This window comes from Pyrgilauda ruficollis, unplaced genomic scaffold (assembly GCF_017590135.1).
Source record: "Pyrgilauda ruficollis isolate IOZ18807 unplaced genomic scaffold, ASM1759013v1 scaffold54, whole genome shotgun sequence".
Lineage (NCBI taxonomy): Eukaryota > Metazoa > Chordata > Aves > Passeriformes > Passeridae > Pyrgilauda > Pyrgilauda ruficollis.
The window spans coordinates 7,852,395-7,871,079 of NW_024527044.1; the positions used below are offsets into that span (position 1 = coordinate 7,852,395).

At 48.9% G+C, this 18,685-nt stretch overlaps 1 protein-coding gene across 1 annotated transcript in view; it reads left to right on the plus strand.

Annotated features, from left to right (window-relative positions):
• Positions 1 to 18,685, plus strand: part of XKR6 (XK related 6) — a gene marked incomplete at its 5' end in the record, with an annotated part of 167,431 nt that overhangs the window by 130,172 nt on the left and 18,574 nt on the right. The window contains one exon of the mRNA XM_041480849.1: positions 17,320 to 17,516. Within this exon, the coding sequence (XP_041336783.1) occupies positions 17,320 to 17,516 (197 nt within the window). The remainder of the gene's footprint in view (positions 1 to 17,319; positions 17,517 to 18,685) is intronic.

Consider the following 18,685-nt stretch of genomic DNA (forward strand, 5'->3'; position numbering starts at 1 on the left):
TCAGGGGGCACCTTCTGGCTCTGCACAACTCCCTGACAGGAAGGGACAGCCAGGGGGATCAGGCTCTGCTCCCAGGGAACAGGGACAGGACAAGGGGAAATGGCCTCAATTTGAGGCATAGAAGGATTAGGTTGGATATTGGGAACAATTTAATCACTGAAAGGGCTGTCCAGGCCTGACACAGCTGCCCAAGTCAGTGGTGGACTCCCCATCCCTGGATGTATTTAGAAGATGTGTGGATGTGGCACCTGAGGACACAGAGCAGTGGCAGACTTGACCCAAGTCAACAGTTGGATTTGATCACTTTAAGAACTTTTCCAAGCTCAGAGATTCCATGATTCTATGATAATGCACAGGATTGATCTCCACAGGGATTCCATTGAAAGGCAGTACCGCTCTCCTGTGTGGGGAAGGACTCAAAAACTATGGGATAAAGTCTGTTCTAGACAAGAACTACTCATGGCATATGTCACCTACCCACAGCTGTGCATTTGCTCCACAAGGGGGAAAAAAAGACCAGATTAAGAGATGATGGGAACAAAAAAATCCCAGCCAGCTCTGGGAGCTCCCATTCCAGCTGTCAGATGGGAAGGCATTCCATTTTAGCATGGACTTTGCTTCCCACAGGAAAATTCCTTTCCTACCTGTTGGCATGGCACTACCACAGCCTCCATGTCCCCCAGATCTTTTCCATGGGGGAAGTACAAGTGATTCCTTAAAACAACTTCTCAAAATGACAGCAAGGAGGTGAGAGGCATCTGATAGGAAAATGATGCCAAGGAGATGGGAGACATCTGGTATCAGCCATCAGCTCTCAGTCGGTCGTCTGGACCCTTCTGTAGTCAAGGGAAGGAGACAGGAAATCCGTGGGAGGTGTTGCAGACACTTATCTGGAGATGGGATGAGTGGCTTTCTGGAAATCTCTGTCTTTCTCTCTGTTGATAAAAGAGGGAACCAAGATGAGGAGTTTGGATCAGCTTTCCCATTTTTGAACAGCTGAAGAATGGAAATCTCATCTGAGGGGACTTGGGTCAACTGTGGTGGCTCCAGAAAGATTTCCAATCACATGAGCTTGAGCTTCACAAAAAAGCTGTGAACAACTGGAGCATCCAGGGCCACCTCAGGGGCTTGGGGTATCAGAGGGGGGAAATATATGACACAAAATGTTTCATATATGCAGGGAGAAAGGCTGCACCAGGATAGCACAGGGAAAGGGACTCAATCCCAAAGCTACTTTAAAATGCGCAGGCTCGGTGTCCTGCTTTTGGCTGTCACCTCAAGTGGCAGGACACGCAGGCAGGGGGGTGGGAGGTGGAGACTTTAATTCCCTCCAGAGCCTGGAGATGACTCAAGCCTGCAGCATCCTCTTTCCAGCAGAGTGTCCTCATGAGACCACGGTGGAAACCCGGCCCGCTGGCGCCCGGCCACCCCGCGCGGCTGAGGGAGCGTTTCCAACGGCAGGGAATCGAGCCCCGCCAAAATCCTCTCCAGGCCACCCTTGGAGCCAGCAGAGCAGAGCCTTCCTGACACGCTGCCGTGTCCCAGGAGGTGTTCCAGTGTTGGATATCCTGCCCAGCAGCCCCAACACGGGAACCTGAGAGCTTTGTCTCCTCGGCCGGCTCGGGGGGGTTGATGGGTTTGTCTGGGATGTTCGATGGCCAAGGTCAAGCCTTGCCTTCACGTGTAGCAAAGAAGGGCTTAGAACTCACAGAGAAGGGTTTGAACCAACATGAAGGGGTTTGAACCCACAGGAATGGATTTTTACCAATAAAAAGGGATTTGAACACAGCAGGAGGGATTTGAACCTACAAGAAGGGGTATGAACCCACAAAAAAGAATTTGAACCTACAAAAAGAGTTTTAATCTACAAGAAAGGATTTAAACCTACAGGAAGGGGTTTGAAACTATAAGAGGGATTTGAACCCTCAGGAAGGGATTTGAGCCTACAGGAAGGGGTTTGAACCCACAAGAAGGAATTTGAACCTGTACCAAGGCATTTATATCAATAAAAAGGGGTTTGAACCTACAAAAAGGGACTTGAACCCACAAGAAAGGGTTTTAATCTACAATAAAGAATTTGAATCTACAGGAAGCAGATTTGAAATTGCAAGAAGGGATCTGAACATACAGGAAGGGGTTTGAACCCACAGGATGAGATTTGAAACAATAAAACAGGGATTTGAACACACAAGGAGGGATCTAAACCCACGAGAAAGGAGTTTAACCTACAATAAAGGGTTTGAATCCACAAGAAGAAGTTTGAACCCATAGGAAGGAGTTTGAACCTAAAAAAAAAGGGCTCTGAACCCATGTGGACACTCTCCTGAGTGGCAGGAGAGAGCACTCAGACGCTGTTCCTAGTTGGGTGTTGAGGTCTGGGCCAACATGGTGAATGGTCTGTTGGAGGCAGGGAAGGATGGAAGATGAAATGATGAATCTTTTGGTGGAATCTCTAGGACAGTCATTGGTGTTGGCCAGGACTTCCTGTGCCTGCCTGCCAGGCTTACTTGCTAAAGGAGTTCAAAACTTGCAGTTTTAGGGCTCAAATACCTGAAGTTTTAGACTAGGATTGGAAGGACTTGTGTCCTGGGCTGACATGTTCAGAGTCAGCTGCAAATTTTTAACTGGTGAGGCTGTGGAGGCAAAGGGCAACCTGAGCAAGACTGGGAGTTTGTAATGCAGAAGTTAAGTCAAATTCCAGCTCCCCATGGATGCTCTGCAATTCCAGGTTTATGGGCAGGTCATCTCTCGGACCTCATTCCAGCTGAGTCCCTTGGTCTTTCCAAATATCTGCAAACATAGGAGGTGACAATGCCACATCCTGTGATATTTGAGATCCTGACTCCTGCGGAGGGCCAGGCAGGACTTGTTGGGGCAGGAGGGCTGACAGGCAGTGCCAGGCTCCTTGGAACATGTGCACAGGGAGCTGGCATGTCCCTCCCCTGCAGAGCTGTCCCCTGAGCTGTGGCCAAGAGCCACCAGCAGTAGGGTGCAGGACAGGTCACTTGAAGGTGGGGTGACAAGAAGAGAAGGGTCCCAAAAGCAGGAGATGGGTGGTGGCACTTCAGATGAGCTATAGGGACCTGGCTGGGGAGAAGTGGGTGGTGGCAGGAGGCTGTCCAGGGAGGAGTTCAGGGAAGCAGGAACTGGGTGTTTTGGGCTAGGGGTGAGACCCCATTGAATCCCAGAGTGGTTTGGGTGGAAGAGACCTTAAAGATCATCCTGTTCCAACCCCTGCCATGGGCAGGGACACTTTCTACTGTCCCAGATTGCTCCAAACTCCATCCATCCTGGTCCTGAACACTTCCAGGGATGGGGAGTCCACAGCTTCTCTGAGCAACTTCTCAGCTGACCCCAGTGACACCAGTGGGTTTTTCTTCAACTCACAAGTGCAACCTCCCCAACTGCAATTCCTTCATCTCCTCCACAACCAAAACATCTGCTCTGCTCCTGTTTAAGACCAGATCCCTAAAGTGTGGGAATCTCCTCCAGCTCCATCCCAACAAGCATTTCCACCACCTTTCCCAGGTAGTTCTGCAACCTCCAACTCACAGCCTGAGCTTTCCCAACCATTCTGGCCACACACCTTCCTTCTGGAGAGGAAAACTTTCCTGTTCTCCTTGCCTGGGATCCCTGCCTCACTGCACTGGTTAAAATCATCCCTCCTGGAGGCAAGATCAGAGGAGATCAGGAGAAAAACACTGGATGGAAGCTTTGGAGGCAGCACACAATTCCAGCAGGGAAAGGCTGCATGTTTGCACTTTGGAGAGGCATTTGGGCAGTAAATGACAGAGGCACTGAATTATTCCATGGGAGAGGGAGGAGGTGTGAGAGCAGGAGGGGAAAATCCATCCATTCATTACAGAAATCAATAGCCTCCACGTGTCATTGAAGCAAGCCTGCCCCTGGAGAAATGCAAGATGGAAGAGTCCTCCACTGCTTTGCTGAGGGGAGCAGAACCTCTGCCTGGGCTGAGCCAGGGGAGGGTGCCGAGGGAGATTATTCAGTGGTGGCTCCTGAGTCACGTCTGGATCAATGCATTCAGCAATTTATTGGTGCTTCTGGGATAGATCTCGTCCAAGCAGCTGCAACAGTCAATGTTAATGCAAACATCCTCCACGCAGGGCAGGGCGGTGCCTGGGCTGGAGCAGGTGTGTGAGAGGCATCTAAATGGGCTGGGGAAGCATTTGGAGCAGCGGGAGGTTGAAAGGACGTGTGTGAAAATGAAAGGCTTTCTTCCCTTTGGATTAAGCAATTCCAAAAGCAGCTCATCCAGCAGGGAGAGGGAGAAAAAGGCCTCTCCAGCTGGAAGCTGGACTTGATGGTCATTGCAGAGTCCTTACAACTGAAATTATTCTATTCTATTCTATTCTATTCTATTCTATTCTATTCTATTCTATTCTATTTTATCCCATCCCATCCCGTTCTAAATTAAACCCCACCAAACACCACTCGCCCAGGGGAAGCCACTTAACCTCTCTGCCTCCATTTCTGCACCTAACTGTGCATGAACATCCCTCCCTTGGGCTGAGCTGCAGGATTCCATACCTCACCTCCCAGATGCTGCTCGCTGGCAGAAAGCTCCTGTGACCTCATTTGTGTCACTTGGATAAGCTGGCTGCTGGCACGAGAAGACTCAGCTGCACCCGGAGGCAGGTGGAGCAAGGACGTAGTCAGGTGGCTTCACTTTTATTAAGCTTCAAGCAGAAAGCTCCTTTTAAATTAGTAGGAGAATAAATAAAAGATAAAAATGCTGTGGTACTGGGTAGTGCCATGCCTGGGCTGGTTTTTCTCCTGAGCATGACCACTAGAAGATGGTCCTCTTTCCAATATTGTTTAGAACCAGTCTTAACTCAGAGTTGCCTGTTAAATGGAACAACTGCAAGTGCTGCCACCCACAGGCTCCTGCACAGCCTGACTTGCTGAGTTTTATTACAAATATCCTCACTTAGAGCCCCCTGCAGCTGGGAGAAATCCTGCAAGCAGGCAAAGGGGCTGGCAGGCCCGTGGTTAATCACAGGGCTGCGAGGAGACTTGGAAAAGGACAGCAAGTGAAGCAGGGAAGGATGCTCAGGTGAACTTCCTGAGGATGTTTCTGCAGGGATCAGTAGGATACACCCATGGAAGGGTTCCCGTACTGTGGTATTCACATTCTCTGGAAAAATCCCTTTGCCCAGGATTTTTCTCCTGGGAAGCTGAAAGCCTCAGAAAAAGGAAAACAATTCTTATATAATTTGCTTCTCCTCTGTTTTGCTCATGTGGAATGTGTTTGGAGATGGTTTACCCACCGGTGATTGTTTTATTGGATTCTGCTGTGAGTTGTTTTCACTCTTTGACCAACCAGTGCCAAGCTGTGTCGAGACTCTGGAAAGAGTCACGAGTTTTCGTTATTATCTTTTTATCATTCAGTAAGTATCCTTTCTGTATTCTTTAATATAGTTTAATATAGTATTCTTTAATATATAATAGTATCATAAAGTAATAAATTAGCCTTCTGAGAACATGAAGTCAGATTCATCCTGCCATGAGGGTCCCTGCAAATACAATGCTGTACCTTCCAAAAAGGCTGTGTCTCTTCTCCTGATGGCCTAAGACATCCTGGTGGCCTTTGGAAAGCCAACTGTGATGGGATGGCGAGGCTTATCTGAGTCTCCTCCCTCCAAAGCCACAAGAGGCTGCACTGGCCCAGCAGAGAGTTTGAGAGGTGCTGTTGTACTCATGGCCCCCTCGAGGAACGGGGAACGTGCACGCTCCAGAACCCGCCAGTACGTTTCCTCTGGCCAGGAATAGACGATGAGTAATACAAAGCAGCAGAGGTAATAAATATTAAAGAGCTGGAAAATGTGAAAGTGCACGGGCAGCAGAGCTGACAGGCGCTGTGGGTGTGAAGTGCAGGGATCAGGCTTTGCTCCTCATCCCTCCGAGAAAAAAGTGTAGGAATAAGTGTTGCAATTATTTTTTTGTTAATTGTGCAGCTGAAAGGCATCATGGTTCCAGCAGGCTGGTGAGCTCATCCCTGGCCTCATTCCCTTTATGTGTCCCAGCCATGGTTTTCCTGGTGTGATGTGTCTGGAGCAGCGGAGACACAGCCAGTGGGAGGAAGGAGATGCAACACCAAGGATCCTGTGTGGTGATGAGGGTTTTTTTCCCATGAGGCTGCATGGCTAAAAGATTGCAGATTTGGATTAAGTAGCTCATGGTGCTTAATTTCCCCATCCCTGGAAGTGTCCAAGGCCGGGCTGGACAGGGCTTGGAGCAAGCTGGGATAGTGGAAGGTGTCCCTGCCCATGGCACAGGGAGTGGAGCAAGATGAGGCTTAAATTCCCTTCCAACCCAAACCATTCTGTGAGTCTGTAATGCTGTGGTGGCTGAATTGAAGGCAACACGTGGCAGTTTGTGAATGTCACCTGTCCTGGCTACCATGAGAGGTCACCAGAGTTGAGGAATCAACTCTCAGGTTCTGCAGGCTCTCAACTGCTCCCTGCCCCTTTCAGCCCGGAGTGTGGCTGCTCCTCAGTCAGGGCCAATGGTGGTGGCAGTCAGATGCCACCATTTCTGTGCTGGAATTTCCATTTCTATGCTGGAATTTCCATTTCTGTGCTGGAATTTTCTTCTAGTCCCTCTCCTCCCACCACACATGATGGTGTAAGGTCCGTGGGCCAAAGTCACTCTTCCTTTACTTTGCAAGAGCCAAAATGATGCCATTTCTGCCCCTTGTTCTGCTCCTCATCACGATCCACGCTGAGGTGCAGCTGGCTGGGGCTGACTGTGGTGGGACAACAAGGGTTAAACTCTTTCCTGGCAGGCTGGGAGGACACCGTGTGATTTCTCCGAGCCCGGAGAGGAAGGCAGGCCCTCACTAATGTATGCGCAGCTTCTGTGGAACTAAAAATAGCCACGATCTGAGGCTGTTCTTCCAGGATTTCACAGGCGCTCGCCCAATTTTTAGCTCCTTCTCCTCAAAGGGATGGCAAAGCCAAGGCGACAGTCTCAGCCGCGTCGGGAGCTTTGCTCCAGGGATGCCTCTGACCCCTGCGGCACAGGGGAGCCGGGGATGTGCTGCTGAAGGCAAAGTCCCGGCTCTCTGACGGTCCCTGACAAGGCTGGGGTGGGCTCAGGAATGCCTGGTAGCTGCTGAACAGCATCCCGAGGATTTTCTGGGAGCCCTGGTGCTCTGGATGCAAACGGCGGGCAGAGCGCGCTGCAGCTGGCAGCGAGCCACAGCTCTGACCCTGGCAGCTCTGCAGCAGGCAGCAGCTTCTTTGCAGCTGCACCAGATCCTCAAGAACCAGCTCTCCTTTTCCTAAGCAGAATCCTTTCCCCCCTGAACCCTTCCTGGCTGCTGTTTTTCTGGCATGCTGTTTGAAAATCCTGGAGCATCCACCTCCTCAGCTTTACAAAGCCACTCTTGATAGGGGTTAGGAGAGGCTGTGCTGCATGGAAAAGTCTGGTCTGGCGATTTCAGGTCCTGCTGAAGCGTCAGTCACTCTGATGGCTGGGGAGAGAGAAAATACTGTAAATTCAGGGAATGCTCTCCTAGAATCCTTATCTGATCTCCCAGCCACAGAGGTGACCTCCTTGTCTTTTCCAGCAGCCAGAGTGTGGGAATGGAAATGTCTCCTTCTGAGTGAGGGAACAAACTCCCAGTTTTGTTACTGTGATCCTGGGGTCCACACTGGCCTTTGAGGGTTCAGACCATAGGCAATCTGCAGTGTCTGTTCAGGTCTCTGCACCCTCTACCCCAAACTGTTAAAACCTCAGGAAGTGAGGAAACCTTAGATGAGAAAACTGCAAGTGTCTCCGTCTCCAAGGGACCCCCTGATAGCAAAAATCACCTCTTTCCCCTCTCCTGCTCTGCATCCTCCACCAAGGGATCTCCATGAGGAGATGAAGATGTGTCCCTGTCACTGACTGGTATCCCAGAGCAATGCCAACTTCTCCTCCCCTGAGATATCCCGTGGTTCAGGTGAGCCCACATGATGCCAAATCACTTCTCAAGACCGGGTTAAAACACTGTAACGTGACCCATGCTGTTCAAAGGGTGAGGTGACTGTTCCCATGTCCCTCTGAGATCACATTTGGGGTGTCCTCAGGCACTTGCTTGGGATTGTCTTTGGCATTTCAGGGAATTTCCCTTGCTTGGAGCCAAGACAAGTCAATCAGAATGCCTCTGCTTCCTTTCAAGGCTTTCAGCTGATCCTGCAGGACTGGCTGGACTGGGACCATCTTTATTTCCATGAGGAGAGCCCTGACACTAAACTTTATTTTCACAAACATACTTGAAGCAAAAGCTCAGTGTGAGACCCACTTCCTGGTCCCTGTGTAAAGCTGTTTAACAGCTTTGATTTAAAACAGAAGGCTTTGCTGGAGGCGACAGCATCAAGTGTTGGAGTATCCTTAAAGCAAATAAGCATGTGCAAAATAGGGAAGGGACTGGGGTTTAAGAATTCATCACTAACTTAGGGGAGAATCCGTGATAAAAGAGAGCATTTGGCTCAGTGCTAGGACCATCCCACGTGTGATAGATGCTGTGACATGTCTCTGCAGCACCCATCACTTGGATACCCTCTCCAGCAGCCCCCGCTGCTCTGCCTCCTCCTTCATGCAGCATGGAGATGGTTCCCACCATGAAATAAAAAAAAAGGGCATTCATGCCATGGTGCTGGAGAGGTCTTGGGGTTTGTATTCCTGTTTTAGAGCTCTACATCTCAGAAAATAATTAACAAATGAAGACACAAACATGATTTCTAGGAGCCTGGGTCAAAACAATGGCAGCTGCTGCTACAAAGCTATTCTCTGATTCTGTATTGATTTACTGAGACCTGAAAAGGGGGATTCTGCAACCTGGATATCCAGGGAAAACCTTCAGCCATGGGGATGCAACAAGGAGAAGCTGTCTGGCTGCTTCCAAAACTGGAGTTGTGCTGAATATGTCAATAACACATTCATTGCTATTTTTGCAGATAAAGAAAGACTGGACAGGCTCTGGCTAAGCAAGGATAGTTCAGTAACAGCCAGGCTGGGGAAGGATTGACAAATCAGTGCCAAAAAGTGGGGCTGTTTAGGGCTAGCACTTCCTTATGATTTGTTTCTCTTCTTCTAGTTGTGATCTTTCAGCCTGTGAGTCAGAGAAAATTACTCTGCAGCTGAGGAAGGAGAGCAGTCACAGAGACAAATCCTAGAAACATCTATAAGATGGAGCAACACGAGCAGCTCCTGCACCTTTGGCCTCTGGAGTTTTATCTGCAGTGATGCCCTTGCCCCACTTTCCTGCCCTGTGCAGCTGCTGGAGGTTGTGACCCCAGTGTCTGTCAGCAGGATGAAATCACACCTGCAGCCCTGCCTGTGCTCTCACAGTCCCAAATACCCACTTAAACCATCAGCAAAAAGGGATTTGAACCAAGACCAGGAGTGCTGCCCCAGAGGAGGGAGTGTAGGTTTATGTCCCTTTTGCCTGGCACTGCCACCAAAGTAATAATTTCAGAGGAGCTGGGGACATTGCTCAGGAATCATCAATCACAGAGCCCTGTTTTGTGTATCAGAACCCCCAGATTATCATGAGTTAAATTAGCCTGCAAATACCAAAGCTGTTTGAACCAGATCCTAAAAATACTACAGTGTCATGCTTTTATTTTATTTTTTTTTAAATCCCAACTGTTGGATGGAATTGACTTTTTCGAAGGAGGGGCTGATTTGTAAACTTTCTTCAAGTAGTGGAAATGATCTTGGGCTGGAAATCATTTCACCATCCCCAGGAATGTTCAAAAAACATGTGGATGTGGCACTTGGGGACATGGTTTGGTCATGCCCATAACGCTGGGTTGATGGTTGAATTCAAGAGGTCTTTTCCAAGCTGAATGATTCCATGATTCTGCAGGGATTGGGGTAAAATGCTGGAACAGGTTGTCCAGAGGAGCTGTGGAATCTCCATCCTTGGAGATTTCCAAAACTCAGCTGCACCAGACCATGACCAACCTTCCCTAACTTCAAAGTTATCCCCACTTGGATGGGAGCCTTGGTCCACAGACCTTTAAAATCTCCTTCCAACCTAAATTATTCTGTGGTTCCATGATATGATCCTTCCCAACATAAGTTTTATAAATCAGCTGCATCTTTTGAGGTTGGTGTGTAGTAAAGCCATCTGTGCTTTAAAACAGCTTCAGACTGGCTTAGAATAGGAAATTGTAGCAGTTTCTCCTGTGCAGAAGTCTGGGACAATCGCTCCTTCAAACACAAATTTCAGTTGCACATTTGGCAAAAAGCGAGAGTTTGTAACACAAATTATTAATTCTTTAACAGGAACTGATAGAAACAAGTAGGTAAGACTTAGATCAGAAATTGCAAGGCAGAAGGACTAAACCCCTTGATGAACACACTTTTTGTTGCATTTTATTCATTTTTTAGGTATAAACCTTATAAGGAAATCCCCCAAAGCTGTCAGAAAGCACCAAGAACCCCAGTTCTGAAGATCAGGGTCCTGATGAAGGCCATCAAAATGATTCTTTAGGTGTGTGTGGTTGGGATGATCTGTGAGGAGGCTGCATTAGAGTTTGTGCAGAAATAAGGATCCCTTTCTTGATTTTGAGGTGAAAAGTGATCTTTCCCAGTTTAGCATGGTTTTGACCCAGCACAGCCAACAGTGTTGAAAATAAATCCTGCACATCCTTCAAGGTCCAGGCCAGACCAGGAACAACTCCCTAGAGACAGCTTGGATACAGCCCCTTGTTCTGGAGGAGTGGGAACAGCCAGACAAAGCTGTGGAATACCAGCACCTGGATGAGACCCTGTAATTCCTATTTTGATACTCAAACTAGGAACAATAACAATAATCTGTGAATCCTTATCACTGGCATGCGACATTGCAACAAAGAAAACAACTAACAAATGTTGATATTGAGCACGTTAATGGTGATGGCAACTCTAAGTTTGAGTTTGATTTTTTTAACAGACAGCGTTTCACTTTCCTACTCCCCTGTTGCTCCAGCACTGCGTCTCCTATTCCTTTTATATCAGTTAGAATGAAAATAATTCATTAAAATTAAAAAAGCGGGCCAAAGCCGCAGCTGGTGTAAATTGCCAGAGCCCTGTGGATGCCAGCTCGCTCCAGCTGAGATCTGGCCTCACGTAACCTCATTGTAAGGGGACGTTCGGGCAGCCTCTGCTCCTGGCCTTCCAGCCCAGCAGTTCCACGTGGCCTGGTTTTCTCCCCTCCGAGGAGAGGGATTTTAATCTGGGAACACCCTCCAGTGCACGAGGCCCCTTGCAAGAAGATGAGGTGACAAGAGGGTGAGCCCTCAGCTGAAGGACACCCTGCATTCCCATCCTCTTCCTCCAGGAGGGAGCACCAGGGACAAGGTTGGTGCCATGGGATGGTGCACATCCATATGATGTGTGTTGCTGTCACCTCACCAAGGTCACAACCACACTCCTGAAGTGCCACAGGACATTTCTGAACATGACCCAGCAGAGTGACAGGTGACCAAGAAGCCAAAGGGCTTCCTGGCTGGAATATCCAGGAACAGTGTGGCCAACAGGGCCGGGACAGTGACTGTCCACTGTGCAGGCACTGTGGAGGCACCTCCAGTGCTGGGGACAGCTCTGGGACCCTCATGACAAGAGGGACATTGAGGGCGTGGAGCGTGTCCAGGGAAGGGAACAGAGCTGGAAAAGGGACTGGAGCACCAGGAGAGGCTGAGGGAGCTGGAAAGGGGCTCAGCCTGGAGAAAAGGAGGCTCAGGGGGGACCTTGTGGCTCTGCACAACTCCCTGACAGGAGGGGAGAGCCAGGGGGGTCAGGCTGTGCTCACAGAGAACAGGGACAGGAGGAGAGAGAACTGCCTCAAGCTGTGCCACATTGTGGCATCACCATCACCTTGTGGAACCACCATCCCTGGAGGTGTTCAAGAAGTGTGGATGTGGCATTTGTGGCCATGGGTCAGTGTTGAACATGATGGTGCTGGTGTGCAGGTTGGACTTGAGCTTAGAGATATTTTCCAGCCTCAGAGATTCTGTGATTCTCTGGCTGGGTCTGGCTGAGACGGAGTTTGTTTTCCCCACAACAGCCCCCACACTGCTGTGCTTTGCATTTGGAGCTGGGAAGGTGTTGGTAACACCCCAATGTTTTGGCTACCACAGCATCAGAGCTGTCTCTTCAGCATTCCACCCCAACAGAGGGCTGGGCATGAGAAAAATCCATTTTCCATATACCTGTACTGATAATTTCAAGACCTGTTCATGAGCACTACAATTTCACCACACCCTGTACAGGGCTAAGGGGTGGACTCAATGATCCTTGTGGGTCCCTCCCAACTCAGGATATTCTGTGATTCCATGCCAAAATCTGAATATAATCATTAGAATGGTCCAGGCATATTCAGACTCTCCCAAGTCATCACAACCTCTGCAGGTTTCAGAAATCTGCAAGGGCCAGGAATCATTACCAGTTCTGAATATGGAGGAAGTTTCCTGGTTTTGGAGGATGAGAGAGCTCATTTCTTGTGTCTTGGCCTGTTGGCCTCAGGAAAAGTGATCAGACTGTTATAGCCTGAGATTGCTGCCCTTGGTCAGCTCGTGGCTGTGTGGGACAGGCCACCAGGACTCTTCTGCCCCCAAAGCACAGCCCAGAGCCTGTCCTGATGTGCCTTTCTGGGCTCCCAAAAGGGCTCTGACCCTTTTACACATCCAGATCCTCTGAGCCACCTCAGCAAATCCAACCGTGCCAAGGCCCAGGCACAACCCTGCAATAGTTCACCCGGTAAAATTATCAACACAGCCCCTGGAAGTTTTGGCCAGGGCCAACTAGATGGATGTAGCCACGCAGAGTTGAGCCTTGCCAGCTGGCCAGGGCCTGCTTCATTTCACGATACAACACCAGAGCTTCAGCCCCCACCAGAATCCATCCCCTGTCATCCCCATGGAGCAGCTTTTTCCACAGAGCTCAGGGTAGGTTGTGTTTTCACAGCAGGAGCATCTCCTCTTTTCCCTCCTGGTGGGCTCCTAAAGCTCTTTCCAAAGGTTATTTGACCACATTTGGTGGATTTGGCTCCTTAAAAAGGCACTTTGGCGCAGGGACAGCAGTGACTTTGACCCGAGCAGTTCGTGTGCTGCTGTGACATACGTAGTAAATAAGCGTGAGGGTAATTATACCAACAGGAATTCTGGGAGCCCTGCCAGGAGGGAGGGGACAGCCAATCCTTTGTGCACTAAAAAAAAAAAAAAAAATCACCCCAATCCCCCTCCCAATCCCAAATTAGTTTTATCTCTTGAAGCTGTGATGAGACTTAGAACTAAAAATACACACAAATACACATATTCTTATATAAAAATAGCCATCATTCAAAAAGAAAAAAAAAAGTCCAAAGTTAGGCTCCTGTGTCCAAAATTAAGCTCTTAAATAAATAAATTAGCCTGATTTTCAAAAGCATGGAGCAGTGAATGGTTTTCACTGACATAAGAGGAAGCATCGTGTTGCTAAAGATTGAAGATCAGGCCTGAATATGGATTTTAAAGTCTAATTATAGAAGCCTGTTTGCCACCAGCTTGACCGGGAACAATGAATTTCAGGTGAAATCACATTGATTTTTTTTTTTTTTCTTAATTCTTCTTAAGTTGTCTACACTTAACCAATGCTAGGAAAGGTTTGAAATACTCTCAAATAAGTAAATAAAATAACACAAGGAAAGAGATGACCTGGAATAAAACTGTTTAGACCAGTTCTCTACATAGATGTTTGGAAATAGGGTTAAGAATTATCAGTGTTGGAGCTGGGTGAAATTTTAAGTTGATGAATTAAGTAGGAATTAAGTAGGTATTTATTGCTTGCTGAAAGCCCACAAGGTGGAAATATTACTTTATTACTTTTATCACAATCCACTGGCATCAAGAAGGAATGGGATCTTAGTCATTCCTTTCCTCTCTTTGCCAGATTTGGGTCCGAAGGATGCTGAAGACAGAGCACCATATTTTTTCATGGACTGAAGAGAAAGAAAAATGAAGTGAATTTACTTTCAGCTGCAAATGGTTCTCGGAGCTGCTTTGCTCACACTGCTCAACATTTGCCAAGGGGTTCCTGAGGTCACAGTCCCATGGGATAGGGACAGATTTGTCCTTTAGGGTCAGATTGGGCAGGGCTGGGATTTATTCTGTGAAGGAATTATGTCCACCCTGGATGGAGGAGCATCAGCTCACAGGGCTGTGCTGCACTCATCTGGTGTTTAGAGGCAGGGGACAGCACCGAAATATCTGGGGTTTGATGACAAAAAAACTTTGAGAGCACTTTTTTGGTACTCTCTGGCTCAGTTTCCCCATCTGTGGGAGAGGCACAATGCAGGTGACCTTTGTCAAAGGCTATGGGCTCAGCAATCAGGGAGAACTTGGTGTTTGTGCCACTGCCACTGATGGAGACAGGATCAGGACACTGTGTCAATCCCATGAATTTGAATATTTTTCCATGCATTCTGCCTCCATGGGTTGGTGCCATGTCCTCTTTCCATGGCCAGTAAGAAAAATCTGTGCTTAAACTGTGGATGGTGGTGAATCCCTAGAGATTCACACTAACCCCAGAGATCCAGGAGAAATCATTGCAGGGCATCAGGATAGGACATCAGGACAGGACATCAGGATAGGACATCAGGATAGGACATCAGGATAATTTCATCCTAATTTTTTTGAGTGGCCCACTGTCATTGTTGCAGTTTGGTTCAGCCAACCTGGAGGGCTGGGAAAAATAAAGATGGTCTTAAAAATAACCCAAAAGTGGAGACAGCTGTTGGGAACAGCAGTGTGGAAGGAGTAGACATGTAGGAAATGTGAACTGTGGGAAGGCACTGAAAGAATTTTTTTTTTCTAGAGAAAAGGAGGTTCAGGGGGGACCTTCTTGTCTTCTTGACAGGAGGAGGCAGCTGGGGGGGTTGGGCTCTGCTGCCAGGGAACAAGGGACAGGATGAGAGGAAACAGCCTCAAGTTGCAGCAGGGAAGGTTCAGGTTGGACACCAGGAAGAATTCCTTCAGGCAAAGGGTTATCAGGCATTGGAAGTGGCTGGTCAGGGAGGCAGTGGAATCATCATCTCTGGAGGGAATTAAAAGCCATGTGGATGTGGCACCTGGGGACATGGGTTAATGGTGGCCTTGGCAGTGCTGGGAGAATGATTGAACTTGATGATCTTAGAGGTATTTTCAAACCTTAATAATTCTATGATTCTGTGGAACTGTGGGTTTGGTTTTTTTTTTTTTTTTTTTAATAATCTGGGGAAATGAAAGGTTTACATGGCAACTATGTGCAAACAAGTAAAAGACTGCTGCAGGATGAAAACTAATAAATTCTTCTTGTCTGTGGCTGGGGTGATGAGAAATGAATGGTTTAACCTTCCGAAGAGGAGTTTAGGTTTTGTGTACCAGCAGGAATGGGAGCTTCTGGGGAGGGGGAGGTCATCCAGGACTACAGGACAGATTTGGTGGAATTTGGCAGAGGTGATGGTGCCTTTGTCCGTGGTCAGCACCTTAAGGGCACCACCGCTTGGCTTTTGCTGGCCCTGTGTCACTGACATTATATAAACCATTGCATTCTCCTTTTTCTGCTTTCTCCTTGAGCCACGACGCTCTCCCTGACTTTGCCTTCCCAGCTAAACTGCATTTATTTAATTCCTGGGTGAAGGGAAGGTAGGATGCCTGTGTCGTTCTGCAGCTCCTGGGGCTGGGGTCTTCCATGGAAATGCCAGGTGCAGGTGGTGGATTTGGGAGAGCAGGTGCTCCACGGCCATTTCCGTCCCACTCGGGGTCTGCTGTGGATGTCACACCAGTGTCACCAGTGTCGTATGACTGCCGTAGCATTTTCTCGAGTGTCGAGCCCCATCTGGTGGCTTTCCTGCGTCATTTTTTGGTGTCCTTGCAGTCCCTCTTTCGGGATTTTTCGCCTCCTGTGCCAGTCAGCTGCGAGCGGGCAGGAAGGACAAGATGCTGGATAAAGGACAGGGTTCGCAGAGCTGCCTCTGCTTCTCTCCCAGCTCCCCGTCCCTGGGTGTAATTCGGGGATCCGGAGGCTCTCCAGGCTCACGTCCTTCCCTCCTGCTCTCGCCGGCTGTGCAGTCTCGCCCGAGTAGCAGGGGATGATCTAATCGTTTTGGCCAAACCCCAGCTTGTGCCGTGAGCCCCTCCCAGAGCCTCCAGAAGGCGTTTCATCCCGCTGCCGTGCTGGCAGCGGAGCTGGGACAGATGAACAGTCCCGGGAGGGGACATTTCCGACGACTGACTGGCTCAGATGACCAGCTTTAGGGTCGGCATTAGGTGAAATGGTTCCCATCCCAAATGAGGTTACAGCCACCGCTCAGGATGAGAAGGAAGAACACACAATGTTGGATTGTCGATCCCTGGAAGTGTCCAAGGCTGGGCTGGACAGGGCTTGGAGCAACCTAGAATAGTGGAAGGCGTCCCTGTCCATGGCAGAGGGTTGGAACAAGATGATTTTTAAGGTCCCTTCCAACCCAAACCATTCTGGGATTCTGTGACATCAACAGGCATTAGAAAGGACTCTGTTGAGGTCTTTTCTTAAATGCCACAAGTCCTGAGACAGAGGCAATGGTAGAGCTGTGACTATCCATGCACGAAACACGTCCTTGTACTCCAACATTGCCCAAAGTCTCAAAGCTGACCAGTGACAAACTGTGGCCTTTCACATCTGTGGGTCACACACGTGTTGCGTGTGAAGGTGGTGTCTCCTTGCTCCACCTATGATGAAATAGGGTCAAATCATAAAATCAGAGAATATTCTGAGCTGGAAGAGACCCACAAGGATTGTCAGATTCCAATTCCTGGACAACTTCAAGAATCCCACAATGAGCCTGAAAGTGTGGTCCAAACACTTCTTGAGCTCTGGATTCTGTGAGAGAAGCTCCTTACCAGAGCGCTGAGGGGGTTTAGATGGTCTGTCAAGCCACTTCCAAGCGTTAGAAGCAGTATTTTTCATGTGGGTTCTCTTCTTGTGATGAAAATTAGGTGAGGGGGTTGTTTTCTTGTGCTTCAAAAGCATTTCCTACTCCCAGGCTTCACATTTGGGCGGTACCAGTTAAAGTTTTCCCACCCCTGCAACACCAAATGCACTTCATTCTCAGGGTGGCATCTAGTTTAAGGCTGAGCTTGATGATCTTGGACGTCTTTTCCAACATTAATGATTACTCAGATTCTAAAGGTCCTCCTCAGATCTGACAGGAGGGAGTGGAAGAACCATGCAAACCCCAATGTCTCCCCAGAACCCCATTCCCCCACAAACAGATTTTGCTGCCGCTCCAACATCTCACGCCCAGCTTTTCCCTCCTGTTCCCTGCAGGTATATCCGAACAATGTACCTGGGGATCCAGAGCCAGAGGCGGAAGGAACACCAGCGGCGTTTCTACTGGGCTATGATGTACGAATATGCAGATGTAAACATGCTGCGCCTCCTGGAAACGTTCCTCGAGAGCGCCCCTCAACTGGTGCTACAGCTCTGCATAATGATCCAAAAGAACCGTGCAGAAACATTACCATGTAAGTGGCCCCCTCTTCCCCACCTTTCCAGCCTCTCCCAGTCTCTGCTCCCAGTGCCCAGCAGCTGATGGATGTGCTGCTCACTTCCCACCCTGGCTGGGGGCTGTGACTTTGGGACAAATCTCTGCTGCGTTCGCTGGGTAAAATTTCTGCTTGTTCCTCTGAGGGGGAAAAAAAAAGTCAGTATCAAGGAAAAGATGGGATTCAGCTCTTCCACGCCCAGTCCAGGCTAAAGGAATGACGGTGGTGTCAGGAGGAGGCAAGCAGGCTCTGCTGCTGTGGCACCACTCGTGTGTTGCTTGGCACTGGGCAAACACGACCATTCCTTGCCTCAGTTTCCCTCCTTACATAAGTAGGGTGATAAAACTGGCCAGATTTGAGTTTGTGTTGTGAGGACAAATGATTCAATGCCTATGCAATGCTCTGATGGTGTTAAGTGTAAAAAAGGGGGTTTTTAACAGCTAAATGCTGTAGGGCCTTTTCTGATGAGTGCCCAGGAGTTAAGGTCTTGTCATTGGTACCATGGTTCTCACCAAGCCCAGGAAAAGAGAAGGGAAAGGCAGTGGAGGGGATTGTGTAGGAACAGGGATGTAGTGGAGGTTCAATTGGAAAGGCAAGTAAATGATGAGAAGAGGCTTGGAAGCCACCAAGGGAATATTTTGCCAGTTCTGGTGTCCACCACTGCTGTGATGTGCTGAGCATGGGGCATCTGTCCCAGCTGAGAGGGACATGGTCCTGTCCCAGCCCTGGCATGAGCAGCTCTCCCAGCCCATGGCCATGCTGGCAGCCTGGGTGTGACCAGCCTGAGGGACAACCATCCTTTCCAAGGACCAGCAGTGGAGCTTCTTGGTTATTCAGCCCCTGTTCAGTTTGTGCACCACGGGTGACGCTCAGCTTCCCAAAGACAGCCTGGTTGGGGCCTGTCATTTCTGAGGAGTTTTTGGAGCTGAGGTGGGAACTGAAATTGGAATTTGCTTTGGGGTTAAATTTTGCTGGTTTTGCCAAGGTCACCATTACCTACAGCATCAAGGAAGGCCAGCCACTCTCCCTTTCCTCTGTATTTCCAGCATGTCCATCACAGTTGTTTATAGAAGCTTCCCTCCTCCTATTTATGCAGTCTTTTCTTGAAACCTCTCATCACGAGCTCTCCAGGCCTCCAAAGTGCTGAC